The sequence below is a fragment of the Rhinolophus hipposideros genome, assembly GCF_964194185.1.
Source record: "Rhinolophus hipposideros genome assembly, chromosome: 5".
NCBI lineage: Eukaryota > Metazoa > Chordata > Mammalia > Chiroptera > Rhinolophidae > Rhinolophus > Rhinolophus hipposideros.
The window spans coordinates 5,890,061-5,905,117 of record NC_138051.1 but is presented as its reverse complement, the minus strand read 5'-3'; the positions used below and the strand labels follow the sequence as shown (position 1 = coordinate 5,905,117).

The window sequence follows — 15,057 nt, the reverse complement described above, 5'->3', positions numbered from 1 at the left end:
AAGGAAAATAAAGAGGCAGCAAGAAGTAGTTTTCTGCAACCGTGGTGAAGCAGGCGGTAAGAGAGGCTTGTAACCTCTGCTAATATTTGCCATCAGTGTAAGCAGGCACTGAGCGAGACACGTATCCATCAGGGACGGTGACAATTCGTTTGAAACCCTTCCCTTGCTGACTCTGAAACAAGTGAACTGAGAACATGAACCGTTCAGGTAGGTAAGAAGCACGTGCAGGGGAAGTTTTAGGTCCTCGTGAGAGGGCACCCGGTAACCCTAGGGGGAAAGTGCTCACGTTCTAAAGACGCAAGAGTTTTTCAGCAGCAATGATCCAATGCGTTTAGAATAAGAGGACATTTTAAACTGTGTCACATTTGGGTGGGATCAAGAGAAAAGGTTTAAATGAAAAACAAGCCATCAGAAAGATTAAAATTCATCCGGAGTTTTAGAGCAGCGCAGGTATAGCGAGTGATGAGTCACTGTAATATGAAAACTTAAGATGTTCATTGCGTATTTGATTTTACGTTAACAGCTCTTAGGAACAGGGACCCTCTGTCAAAAGGAACAAGCTTTTCTGACGAAGCAGGAGTGATGAAAGACAAACAATGGATTAATAATAAAGCTTCTGCCAAGGCCTGCCCTCCGACAGGAAGGATTCAGCGATTCTCAGAGAGCACTCAGAGCACCTGTACAATACCCCATCTTCCTTCTTCCCGGCCAAAGTTCAGACCTCACAGCCTTTGTAAACACAGGACTGCAGAGGCCAGCATGACCCATCATTTATGTTCCTCCTGTTTACCACCTAAAAGCTTTAACCTTCAGTGTCTTAAATGAAGTTTCTGCCTTTGATATCAAAAGGGGAGTGAATGAGACGATGGGATGAATTCAAGGTTACTTGATCTTTCACTCTACACAGTAACAGAAAATGGATGTCACCGTCTGTATTTTGGACCCCATGGTTCCGTACATCAAATTCTCCAAGGCAACAAATGGATGTTTACCTTGTGAATCTTTTACAAGGATATTCAAAACAATATACCACAGAAAACATTTTATTGATGGTTGAGGGCAAAATAAAATACACATAAGGTTCCCTTCCTACTCATGGAAAATACAGCATTGAAATGTGAGTATTCAGGTAAGGACTTTTTCTACTCCAGGGTTTTAGCAGGTGGCTCATGAAACAGAAGTCATGCTGTAAAACAACATTAAATATAAAAATTAAAGAATCCAAATACTGCTTATGTAAACTGTGTATATCCACCTAAAGAATTAAGAATAAATCCAATTCTGCCTTTTCACTGTTGTTTCTACACTGAAGAAATACTTCTTTTTCAGTGGAAAAAGCTATTTTGATGTCCTGTGTCCTTGTTATTATAAAAAATGGGATCAAAAGTCTGGTTCAAGATGCTCCAAGATTACTGCTAAGGCACATTTTGCAATTAAAAAAGAACTTGATGGAAATGATTCATTTGTTCAGTTTATTTGCTAACAGTCAAATTAGTAATTGTCAAATTGAATGCTAAAAAAAACTTAATAAAAATAACAAAACACATTAACTTTCCTTAATGAGATGTAGTTAATAAAAATGGTTACAATAGAGTATTTACTATAAACATGTCCAATTTTATTTTCTTGCTACCTATATTCTTAGTTTCCTATATTATTGCACTTTTTCCTAAAACCTTAAAGATCTGTTTTCTAAAACCAATTCTCTCATGCTCATTTTGCAAGAAAACTGCATTTCACATTATTAACCTCATTAGTGCAATTTTCCTATAAATAAATACAAAACATTTGGAGGATGCATGTATAATGAGTACTTGGTTACTATAGTAGCAAATATCAAAGCAATTGCTAAGAAAGTCTAAAATTTTGACACGTTGAAAAATCTAGCATACCATTTATCATACTTCTCTAAATCCTGTGGCAAGAAAAGTCACCACGAGGGAAAATTAAGATACTGTTGTGGAGGCAATTTTATTATAAATTCCTGATATATTCCACCCTGGCCTGTTCTCAATCTAAATGTAATTTAGCATGCAAACTATTTTCAAGAGAAACGTACTTAAAAAGGCATAAAAGTTATTAGGGTAAGAAGAAACAAATCTGCACCTCCCCCAAAAGTTCAAGGCACTCATTAAGTGACGTCAGTAAAAACGGAACTTGGCCAGCCAAGTTCCAACGCATTCCTTGAAACCGCATGAGGTCTGAGGGCTCAGAATGAAGCTCAAAGATCTTTGGATCCACTTAAAAGTGGCCACCAACCAAATTAATTTCTCTGAAAGAAATCTTTGAACAATTTGTTCAGCCTAACCCCTCTTCAACCCCACTCAGACGGCTCATGTTTTATTAGGGACTCCACGGTTTAAAAACATGCGGCCAATCCAAAGCAGAGGGTTATGCTGTTTGCCTAACCGTTAAATTAACATATACAGAGTGTAAGATTCGAACTGACAGTGAACAACTCAGTCACATACTCATCTAATTAAAAAAAAACCTACTGATGGGACAAAAAATATTTTATTTCCATTACACTTGCACGGGAAGGCTCAGAAAGGCTGTTCCGTCGGAGCCCAGCGCTCAGCACCAGCACCAGTGACCAGCAAGGTGACTGGCAGGGGCCGCCTGCTAGCACACGAGCCCCTGTCGCATCTGTATGATCTGGAGCAAGGCTGCCTGTACATCTTCATCCATGTGGCCCTGGGGACAGAGGAGGAAGGGGTGGCACCTTTACGTCATCTGCACCTGCACCAGAATTCTAAAGACAAAGGCTGTACAGTAGGCTCGAACCAGCTGTGATTAACCAAATGCTAAATCCTCACAACCTCGGTTACATTCTAAAGGATTTGCTGGAAAAGGGAGTAGAGCTCTATGGTGGAAATAAAGAAAGTCCATTTAAAAGTAGCACACACCAGTTGCTCTTAACACCTATTATCGGAAATCAGATAAACAAACGTCTCTCTCTCTCTCTCTCTTTTATAATAACAGCTTGGATGATAAGAGGCAGCATAAGTTAGAAATCAACCAAGTAAACTACAAGGACATTTTGCTCCTGCTGAGATTTCTTTTTATTAAAACAGGAATTAATGAAAAAAATCCCCCTATTTAGGTATTTTACATAAATAGAATTATATATATTATTTTGCAACTTGCCTTTTCACCCAGTGTCCTAGAAATTTTCCCTAAGTTATTTCCCTAATTATTTTAAATGATTGTATAATATCCCACTGTATGGATGCATTGTAATTTCTTTACCCATTCCCCCAGTGATGGGCATTTTAAGGATTTTTCAATCTTTATAAGCAGATTCCCAGAAAACAAACTGCTAGGTCCAAAAGTAGGCTCAATTTTCAATTTTGCTAAGTACTACAACATTTCCCTCTATAGAGATTATAACAATTCACACTCCCACCAACAGGGTATAAATGCCCATTTTCCCACAATGCCCTGGGCAACACTATAACTACCATCTTGTTTAATAGTCACCAATCCCTTAAGTGAAAAATGGTACCTTTTTTCACAAGACAAATGGGATCTTTTTACATGAATATTAGCCCTTTACATTTAGAAAGAAACACTTTAAACTGAAAAAGATGGCAAGGGGTTGATTACATGCACGTCAACATGGTAGGCTTATTACAGCACCCCGTTACCGCATTACCCCGTTTCTTTGCTGGAGCACTTGAATAGATTTCAGCGTAATGCCTTGTATTAATACAAGAAAGTTTGGCTTCCAAAATCTGTTTCTATAATAACAGGATGTTTAAATATCAAACATTAACAGTAGCTGACTACACTGAATTTCTTAGCTAACTTTGTGATGCCAGAAGGCAAGACTATTTCAGACGCCAAACTGCTTCTGCTACGTTTCATTAGGAGTCAGTAGAAAATGCTTTCAGATTTCAGAAGCATACATTAGACAAAGCTGAAAGGCTTGCTAGCTTACAGTCTTCCAGCGTGAGCACCGCTTTCCTCCCTTCGCCGGTATCAGATCTGAGCGAGTTCCTCAGGCTCTCTAATACAGATCTACACTTTGCCACTCCTTCCCCTCCTCACCTCCCATCCCGCTGTCCTTTCACAGTCTTCTCTAATAACTGCAATATGCTTTCAAATCCCAGCTTCTCTGCTACCTGCTCATAAAAAAAAAAGTAGCTGAAGGTACTTCCTTTGATCACACCGTTCATTCTTTTTCATTGGTTTCCCCTTCATCTCTTAGAAAACAGGCAGGCTTTTTGATTTTAACAATTTGACATCGTCGTTTCTTCCTTTTTATTATTTTACCTAGTTCTTTTTTTAATGACTTCTCTTTGACATTTTCTCTCCACACCTATGTTTTGGTTTGTTTTCTAACCATGTGACCTGACAAACTTCAAATCTTAAACGATGCTATTATACCTCTCCTGCCATTCTAACATTGTATCTTTTAGTAGGTCTTCCTGAAAAATCTATTCTGAGAATTTTGGAGATGCTGATCGCAGGGTTTCCACAGGGCACTAAGTATGGTATCCTTCATCTGTGTGTGTGAAACATTTTGTCGGTGTGATTTATCTTTTTTAAAAAATAGCTTTCTCTTATAACCCCAAAGAAGGGAATTCTTATGCTTCATTGAGTTTAGGGCTCAATAAATACATATTATTGATACTTTCCTAACAGAACCAATTTTTTTCCTTAAACTATTACAATTCTACACACACCTTACTTTTCATTTTTGTACTTAAACAGTATTCTCTACATTTCAAAGAAATACTCCTGAGCTTCCACTCCCCTCTTTTAACTGCCAGCCACGGTGGCTGCCAAGGCATTCTCTCTAGCTAGCAACACCATTAATGTGTGCTGCCGTATGTTGACAAACTATCTATAAAATGAGGAGAGAATACTAACTTTAAGATGCTGTGTTGCTATACAGCTTTGAAAATTTCTGTGGGAGATACACAAGCCGTGATTAAAAGAAACACAATTATATTTAAATAAGCATATGGGGTACAACTACTTTAAACATGACTTCCACATAAATGTACCTGAACACGAAAAATGATTTTCTCTAAAACAATAGCCTTTGCAAAGGAGAAATGGTTCTTTACCTGTGCAGCACTGAGAAGGTGTGTCCGATAAATTGCAATTACTTCCTGGTGCTGTCTGTCAGCATCCTAGATATGTGAAAAGATGGACAGGTTAGAATATCAGGACTCAGCTTTACAGACACACGGAGGCTCATGACACTTCTGTCCTTGGCCCTGAGGCTATAAAACAATGGTATTGGGAAAGTGCTCCTGTTGTTCCTTGTAACAAACCACCATTGACCCAACAGGTGCAAAATTCCACAGCGTAACAACAGTCTGAATTTTTCTCATGGATGTGTGGGAATATTCAAAATAAAAGCAATTCTACTTATCCTAGGTCACATGAAATGACTGCCTTAGTTCACATCTAATGCCACAAAATTATCCAGACACTTAACTTAGGCTTCAGATTGTGGCAAAAGCTTCCCATCTTGTCCCCGTCTCTGGACTTTATTCCCTGTCATGCTTCCAAGACTAAGACAGCTCTTCCCTCATATCACTTTCGGCTGAAAAACCGTGGGTGCCACCTTGTTACATATAAAAGAGAATCCCAACTCATCAGCTTGGTTCTCCACAGCCTCCACAACTTGGCTGCAAAGACAGCTTGTGTTACCAGCCTGGCTGATCAGCCTTTTCCACCTCCATGCCCTGCTTCACCCTATCGCCTGTGCCTGGAAGAGTCTGTTTTCCTTTCACTTAGCAAAATACCATCGATCTTACAAGCTCAGGCCAGGTACTCCCTTCCTCTCTGAAACGAGATCCTGCCGTATCAGTAATCTTTCCTTCCTGGGAATTAATGTCACTTAGAATCTGGGACTGTATTTGCAATTCTATATTTGGTATTTTTTGTCTTGTTTTTCTTTTGATAGATCTATATTCTGCCTCTCTAACTACCCAGAACTCCCTGGGAAGAAGAACTGCATACTCTCTTTGCTCTTGACAGCACTTAGACAGTCATGAACATAATAAATAAAACACAAATATTTCCGATTATTGGAGGGATAAGCATACCCTTTTGATAAGATCCAAATCAGCAATTTGTCATTATTAATCGGTAGGCCAACAGTATTATCAAATGAAGACTTAAAAAAATAACTTTCTTCTATTCAAAATAACCCATAACCAGTTCCTACAGAATATGAAAATATTAGCAACAATTTACATTTGATTATGTTGTGTTTTACTTAGCATGTCCACGCACATTATGCTAGCTCATTCAATTAAAAAAGCAAACAAACAAGGAATCCATTCTTACTATCCTATTTTATGGATGAAGAAGCCAAGCATTAGAAGGTTCCATGTCCTTGCTTTTAAGCAGGAGGACTTAGAACTGAGCTTCCATCTTTAGCCTGTAAATCCAGATGCTTTCTTCAATATGTAAAGGAGCTCTAGTGGTACTTATATGGATTTATATATCCAGATGTTTTCTTTTAACATATAATGATATGAGAAGGTATGAAACCATAGGAATGCCTAGCTTTATTCATAAAGATAAGAGATTATATATATTTTAAAAACTTCCGTTAGTTTAGAGTGTGCTGCAGTTAGAAAGATACCAGATTTGGAGTCAGCCAGTCCCAGGATTAAATCCAAGCTGTCTGACCCTAGGAATCAGGTATTTTTGTCTTTGTTTCCTTAACATGGAATGTTAACTGGGGGGAATGAAAACCTTTTAGGATTGTGATGAAGATAAAATTTAAAGTATGTGAAATGAGTGGTGTAGGGCCTGGCATAGAGTAGGCACCAAATAAACGATACCATCCAAGCAGTGTACACAACTTTGAGCAACATGACTACGCTCTTGGATCTGAACACAGCTACAATCCATCTGACTCCTCAAGGAGCTTGATGAATGAGCACCCACAGACGTGACCGCACCCCAGCACCCCCGCATGCAGCCCGCAGGCCCGGCACTCACAGCCAGCTGGTGCTGCAGGGACCTCACTTGCTGCTGCAGGGTGTCAATCAGCTGGCTCTGTCTCTTGCTGGGACTCCCACTCGTGTAGGTGAGCTGTGAAAGGCCATTGAGCGCCTGTTTCAGTCTCTCTACATCGTTCAGCAGCTCAGTTATCTTATAAAACAAGAAAAAAGTTACGGGAGGAGCAGATAAGCCTCACTTACTCATTTACAATGAACGTCTTTACACAGTATATACAATACATATTAATTTCATGCATTACATTCCTCAGTAAATCCCTTACGGAAGAATTATCGAATTAAGAACGAATATGGTGCATATCAGAACATGTGAGTATGACCCCCATCTTCCTATTTTTAGGTGTGACGTCAGTATGTATGAGGTTATGCAGACTATCTTCCAGGTAATGGGGATTCCCTCCAACAAAGTTGGAAAAGTAAAAGAGCATGGCTCATGCACATCCAGAATTAACTTAGGTGCCTGTTCGTTTCAGGAATGTATGATTTTAGACTACTTTGTCTTGAAGAGGGAAAAAAAATAGGGAGGCTGCTTAGAGCAGTGGAAAGAGCACAGGCTTTAAACTGTTTTGCTGCAACATTCGGATATGTTTTCCTGTGGCTTGCACTATCAACAAAGATGCTTTGTTTGCCATATTGTGTAATATTTTGTAATAAATTTTTAATGTCCACAATGCCATTAGATTCTAATTTATCTAGACTTAAATCTAAATGATGCCACTTAGTTTGTTTTGAGTATTTTTTGCTAACATTCAATATAATGGTAAATTTATTCCCATACAACAAAGGTTTCAAATAAAAATGTCATTTATGTGCAAAGCAGCTCAAAGTGTTATTAAATACACTAGGTAAAATATCAACCTTTTATTTTTTGTGGATTTCTGATACATTTTGAAAAAAATCTCGAAATCAATTAACGCAGTGAAAGAGTCAAATAAGACAGCGCTGACGTGGAGTAGCTGTATGACCTTGGCGGATTTCTTTTCTTTTTCTAAGACTTAATTTCATTATCAGTGAAAGGGAGAAATCTTTCATTGTTGAGGAAATCAAATGCAATCATAAAGATATGCCTGGCAACAAGTACATGCCCAAGTAATGGCAATAATTCTAAGTAGATATTAATAATTTGTTATTCTAATGATCTAGTTACATTCACAACCACCTTCCGAACAAGCTGAGAGCATGTAAACGCCGGCTCATCCGAGCAGAGCGTCAGGTGAGGACTCGTACCGCCCGCCCACGGACGGGCTGGGGCTGGGCCTGCTTTACTCCTTGTCGTGCCCTCCGCCCTGATCACAGCAGCTGGCACGCAGAGGCATTTCACCATTACTTGTGGAACTGAGAAAACTCAATCTCCTTGACTTCTCATCTTCACTTTACGCAACTCCCAGTTCCGAAAATACTGCTGAGCACCTACTCTGTACATTATACGCACACAGTGAGAATGAATAAGGAGAAAAGATAAGTTATGATGTTTCTCTTAAATCATCTCTTAAATCATGGTTGGGAAGATCTGAAATCACAGAATTCTGACACTGTAAAGACACACATGTGTGTGTGAGTGTGTGTGTCACACGTGTGTGTGAAATGGATGGCAAAGCCAAAAGAAAACATGCATTTCGGGAGAGGAGCAGTTTGCTGTGGACTAGACTGGACAATGAGGCTCCGGCAGGAGGACACGTGCTAGCGTGGGCATTACGGCACGTGCAGGACTTAACTCAGTGGAAAGGAGGGCAGGACATTCTGGGCGAGGGGCCCAGCCTGTAGAAATATATGGGGACACAATGCACAGTGAATGCGAGGGCTTGGTGTGCTGTACAGGTGAGTGCCACGGTCAAGTCTGGGGTGCTCCCTTGCATTCTTGGTTTCTTGTGGCCCAGAAACAGCTTTTTTCCTCCCCTCCCTCACCATTCTTCAGGGACCCTAAAATCCACCGCTCTGGACCATTCACGTATGAGGTAAGTGAACCTTCCGTCTCCCCACCTTCCCTCAATTCTAGGCTGTACTGATGGAGGAAACAAAATGCAGAATGCTTTAGATTTTTGTGTGACTATACTTTTCAATTGCAAAATTTTTTCTACCCACTACCGGTAGTAGTCAACGGAGAGGTGGCATTTAAGGGTCACCACGTAATGCTTTCGTAAGCCTCTCTGTAGGATGTAACTACTGTAAAGAGGGCTGTTCTGCTCAGTTTTTCTAAGGCAAAGCCACGCAGACGCCGGGGGCCTACCTTATTATCTTTTGCTTCGATCTGCTTAGCGGAGTCCTGTATTCTTTTCTGCAACTCTGTGATTGTGGATAAGGACTTATCGCATCGCTCCTGCTGATCCTTGATTTCCTGCTCGATGCTGAAATGTCGTAATTCCTTCTCATCTTTTGCAGACAGTTCCTTCTTCTTGGCATGCAAAACCTCCTCACATACTTCTTCATACTTTCTATTCAGATTGGCCAATTTTTCATTTAAGGTGGAAATCTCTGTCTCCAAATCACTCTTTGTTGCTTTGTGTTTAGACAAATCAACCACCTCTCTCATCTCTAATTTTTTTAAGGCTTGTTTAGTGCTCTGAACCTCTGACTGGAGTTTGGAGATTTCCTCAGCTTTGTGCTGGCTTTCTTCTTCCTTTGCTCTCAAGCTAGCTTTTATGATTCTGATTTCTTTCTCAAATGCTTCCTTCATCTGCAAATGCTCTGCCAGGAGCACAGAGGAGTTCTTCTGGTTCTCCAGCATCTGGTGCAGTTTGGTTACTGCCTGCTGCTCTTTCTGGTAGCGCCTCTGCTGACTCTTCAGCTCTTCCTGCAGGTTCTCAATCGTGCTGTGAAGAGACTGTCTCAGGGCCTCGACCTGGTCCGATGGGACGTACTGCTTTTGCAAGAGTGTTTGAGCTGAAAGGATGTCAGAAGTCTGTTTGGCATTTTCTGCTAGTAGCTTCTCCTTCTCGTTCTTTACGTCTGTGTATTTCTGTAACAGGTCTTTTAACTGTCTGTTCAACTCCTCTGTTTTTCTGCTTAATGATCTTTCCTTCTCATGAGAATTCTCAATGAGAACGTTCTTATCCCTTAAGTCCTTCTGAAGAGTGAAAATCTCCTTCTTCAACCTGTCATTCTCTTGTTTGCACTTTTTGGCCTCTTCTTCCCTGACGTTAGACTTTTGTGCCTGCTCTGATATCTGTTCTTTTAGTTCTTTCTCTATTGCTTTGAATTTTTTCTCACTCTCTTCGAAGCTGGCAATGGGAGCATATTTCAGTTTAATGCATTCTTGGATTGTGTCGAGTTCCTTTTTTTGGGCTTCAATTTCAGCATGCAGCGTCACAATCTCTTGTTGGCCTTTCTGGTAGTTAGCCAACACCTCAGCACTGCTCTCCTGCACCTTCTGCATGCTCTTCCCAACGGCCCTCACCTTCTCCTCGTGCTCCCGCAGGCTAATGTACTCAGCTCTTATCTGGTTCTGTGTGTTCTCCAGGTTTCTTTTTAATGTGTCATTCTCATCTTTGATTTTTACACATTCTTGATTTATGTCTTCAAGTTTTTTCTTCGCATCTAGTAATTCTCTGTTCGTTTTATCTAACGTGCTACTCAGTGCAGCTTTAATCTCTTCATGTGTTTTAACCGGCACATACTGGTGACTCATCGTCTTTTTCAAGTTAGTGTTTTCAGACATCAGTGAGTATATTTTCTCTTGGTCTCCTCCACATTTTTTATTAAGTTCAGACAGCTGTTTTTTAAGTTCAACAATATTGGATTTCAGGGCCATTATCTCTTTTTCATGTTTCTCAGGAGATACGAACACAGTTTCCAGGTGGCTAACATTCTTACTTAAACTATCATTGTCCATCAGCAATTTCTCCGCTTCCAATTTCTTTTCTGTATACTTTTGTGTTACATCTAAAAGCTTTTTATTCAAATCATCAACAATTACGTCATGTGACCTTTTCATTTCTTCACTTGCTTTTAGAGGAACATAATGATTTTTCATTTCAATTGTTAAGTTATGTACTTGCTGGTTGAGGAGTTTATTATCCAGATAAACCTTTTCGATTTCCTTTTGTAGCGACTGATTTTGCGATGTTAATTCAGTGATCTTCTTCCCAAGTTCTCCTGATTTGTGCTCTAATCTGCTCTTGAGCTGCTCGTGTTCCTCTGGTTTGATATGCTGAGCAAGCTTGGACTTAAAATTCTCAACTTCTCTCTTTAACTGTCTAATTTCACTAAGTGATTTTTCATATTCCCTTTCCATCTCAACTAGTCTTTTTGCCTTCTCATTTACTTCATTCGATAACACGCTCTTCATGTTTTCAAATTTTTCTGCTGGAATGGAAAGGGCTAACTTTGCTAACAATTCTTTCAGCTGGCCTTCCATCTCTGTGACCTTTCTGCCTTTCTTCTCTCGCTCCATTTCACACATACTGAATTCCTTCTGCAGTCGCTTGTTTTCCTCTATCAGCTTGCCTTCGTCGCGCTTACACTCTTCCACTAACATCTCATTTTGTTTCATCTGGTTTCGTAGCTTTCCCACTTCTGCTGACGCGCCTTCGTATTTCGCTCTCATGTCTTTCAGCTGGTCCTTCAGATCCTCCGTGAGTCTGTGGCTCCCTGTAGCTGCTTCACTTGTCAGATGCTCTTTTAGGGCAAGAAAATGTGTCTGCATTTGCTTCACTTTGCCTTCCGACTCGTACATTCTCTTCTGCACATCTTTCAGTGCGTCTTCCAACTGCTTTATCTGTTCATCTGAGTCCTCCTTCACCCTCTCACATTCTAGTGCTAAAGCTTTGCACTCGGCCACCTTATGAGCCAGCTCGTTCTGGAGCTTCAGGCGGTCTTGTTTTGCTGACTCGCAGAAAGTTCTCATTGCCTCTAACTCCTTCTTTAAAATTTCAGTTTCAGAATATGAGGTTTGATTGGGTAAGGATAGCTCCAGTGGCCTTAACATAGATCTGCTTTGCATATGAGCTGGCATACCTGAGGAAGTACACTGAAAAGGACGGAGAAAAAGGTTATCAATCACAAAAGCCTAAAGAAGGCACCTATTTATCAAACTTATAAAACTTCCACATCATCAGTAGTCAGAGGGTTTTCAACCTAGTACTTTGGGAAAATATAGTACTGATTTTTGAGGTAAGGAAAATAGTGCACAGTACAATTTCCTTAATACACCCTTAAGTCGTGACATTTTGAAAGTGTGCTCACTTAAGTGTATCTCTGGAAGAAAAAAGAAAATAGTTATGGTCTCTGGAGACCACCCTGCTTCCCCGAAAATACGACCTAGCCGGACAATCAGCTCTAATGCGTCTTTTGGAGCAAAAATTAATATAAGACATGGCCTTATATTATAGTCAAATAAGACCAGGTCTTGTATTACTTTTTGCTCCAAAAGACACAGTAGAGCTGACTGTCTGGCTAGGTCGTATTTTCGGGGAAGCACGGTATTTTCTTTTTCTTTCCCCATTTACAATACCTACCTCACATATGAATATCAACTCAATCAAAACAGATTTAGTCTTTCTATGTTTTATGGCACATAATATGCTTAGGACTTCAAATTCTGAAGAAAGCCATCAGAACCCTTGAAAAAGTAGTATTACCGTTTTAAAATCTGCAAATAGTTGCATAGAATGATATATTATTTAATTTCTAATAAAATATATGACTTCTGAGTACCCTCCTAGTTAACGCCAATGTAATGTTCTTTAAGTTACAAAAATACCACAAAACAAGGCTAGCTAGGATGAGAATAGTCACGAGAATGATGTTAATCAACCTGCAACAAAGAATCAAGTTTTCTTCTCTCAAATAAAAAGATGAATTAGAACTTAACATATAATCTCACTACAAAATTTGACTGACATCTTGTTCTCTCTATCAAGTGCTGACAAAAAAGGATACTTCAACTTCTCAGTGAAATGGTTCACAAAAATCAGAATGTGTAATCATGAAAGACTAAATTTAACTAATTTTATTTTCCCCCATACAGCCTGTTATAATAAGGGCTCTTCACAAGTGCTAATTAATTGATCAATGCCCACTACTTTAATGGGCAGGTTTTAGTATTGTTCAGTTAAATCTATACTGCCTTCCATCAAATCAAGAAGAAAATTAACAACATGGAATAATTTCCCAGCCTCAGTCTGTTTCTAATTATCTTTAGACTAACTAAGACTACTATAATTTACCAACAAATTACTTACACAGCAACACCATTTACATACTTGTTTTATTACGATCAATCTTCTTAAATATTATTCAGTTGATTGATACGCATTCTCTCAACTTAGAATCTTAAAGTTTCCAGCTTAAAATGATCTTGGACGTCATGCACACTAATTCACTCTGCCTATAGATGAAGGTATGTAAAAAGGCCTTTACAGCCCAAATATTTATCAGCTCTGCAATCCACAGGAGGTACTAGAAAAGTAAACCTTGTTTCTACTGGAAACTAAAAGTGAGGAGCCAATAAACATGTAAGAAAATCAGACCTCTTGGAAGCTTTCTTTATTTTGAGGTGAATTTCTAAAACATAGAATATATGAAAGCCAGGAAAAAACATATTTCAAAGACAAAAAAATTGACTTGTTAATTTCTCATACCTATCTTCCCCTTTTTATGGGTCAATCTGAAGTGTTGACTGTGTGCTGTAATAGAGGCTTACTATAAAGACCATGAAATTGTAATTCAAATCTCTTAACTTATGCCACTGTCATCAAAAACACTCTAAGCAGCACCAGAAATAGCATTATCTGCTTTTATTAAACTCAAGACCAACTTTTCTTTGATAATGAAAACCATATTCAATGTATATTGACAAATATACAATGTTGTTGTTCTTAAAAAGGCACAAATATTTTTAATAAACATTTTTATTAAAAAATAATATTACCTGTGTGTCTGTCATGTACATTTGACCTTGTTTAAGAAGCATATCTTCTTTTCCTAAATAAATGCAAATAAATGATGTCAACTTAAATATCCATACCAAAGTAGGCTAAGTATTAATTTGGTATTATTATCTCTCCTTTGTTATTCATACAAAAGAGAAGCATGTATTATAACATAAAATTATCCTTGTTCTAAAATATCCATATTTTCATTGTTCTTTCTATATATATTAGGGAAGTATCTATATTCTTCTGGATAAGTGCATTTTTAGAAATATAGGTGACTGTTAGACTAAAACAAGCTACATGATTCTAAAATACGTATCTTATCAGTCAAAATAAAATGGTGTTCTTTGCCATTTACAGTATAAATATTATTACTGCACTTAGCTAGAGGACAATTAATATTCAGTGGGAAGCAAAAAAATAAATTTCCTAGAGAAACTGTTTAAAAATGGAGACAATAAAAGGAATGATTAATTATGGATAGTCTTAAAATAAGTAATTGCCCTGGAACTTCTAACTAATTTTAAAATGCTTACCTGCATTGAGACTATATCCAAAGATTTCTCCAAATCATAAAACTATGTTTCTGTGTCTTTCCATATAAACAAGCCCCAAATATCACAAGATAAATGTCTATTAATCAACAAAGCAAATTTGGTAATTCATACAACATACAATTTAAAAAACAGGTGCTAAGAAAAATCAGAGCCCTGGTGATTACCAGCCTTCACGTTAGAGACTCTAGGGGTCACCTTAGTGTCCTCCTAGTTCCACATGCTGAGTTACAACACACGAGTAGTAGGATGAAGTGTAGCGGCAGGATTATCATATAGACAAAATAAATAGGCACAAACATCCTTCTCTGCTTAAACTGGGTGAACAATAATGACAATCTGTACTTTATACTTACGGTTACTGAAATGACTTCCTGATCCTAAATGATCACTCTGAAATCAGAAGTATAAATTAAAACATTTTAGGTGAATACTGCTTCATTTTGTTATGTTTTGTATCTCTTTTAGTTCTAAAGGATTCCGCCATTAAAAACACATTTTCAACATTCCTTATTTCTCCTGAGTGCTAATTATTCTACTGCAACCCACAAAAAGACACCGCACTAGCAGCAATTAGATCAGTTGAGAATCAACTATTTCACTAAGCATTTTAATAAAAGCAGCCAAGTGTTTCAAAGA

General features: G+C 38.5%; 1 protein-coding gene across 5 annotated transcripts in view; it reads right to left on the bottom strand.

The window, feature by feature from the left end:
- Positions 1-918: 918 nt before the first annotated feature.
- Positions 919-15,057, bottom strand: part of UACA (uveal autoantigen with coiled-coil domains and ankyrin repeats) — an 84,922-nt gene continuing 70,783 nt past the window's right edge. For all 5 annotated transcript variants that reach the window (XM_081048778.1, XM_081048780.1, XM_081048781.1 and 2 more), the window contains 6 exons: positions 14,775-14,811; positions 13,861-13,913; positions 9,220-11,958; positions 6,973-7,125; positions 5,076-5,141; positions 919-2,694 (listed from right to left, as the gene is read on the bottom strand). In XM_081048778.1, coding sequence (XP_080904904.1) covers positions 2,623-2,694; positions 5,076-5,141; positions 6,973-7,125; positions 9,220-11,958; positions 13,861-13,913; positions 14,775-14,811 — 3,120 coding nt within the window. In that variant the 3' untranslated portion in view covers positions 919-2,622. The remainder of the gene's footprint in view (positions 2,695-5,075; positions 5,142-6,972; positions 7,126-9,219; positions 11,959-13,860; positions 13,914-14,774; positions 14,812-15,057) is intronic.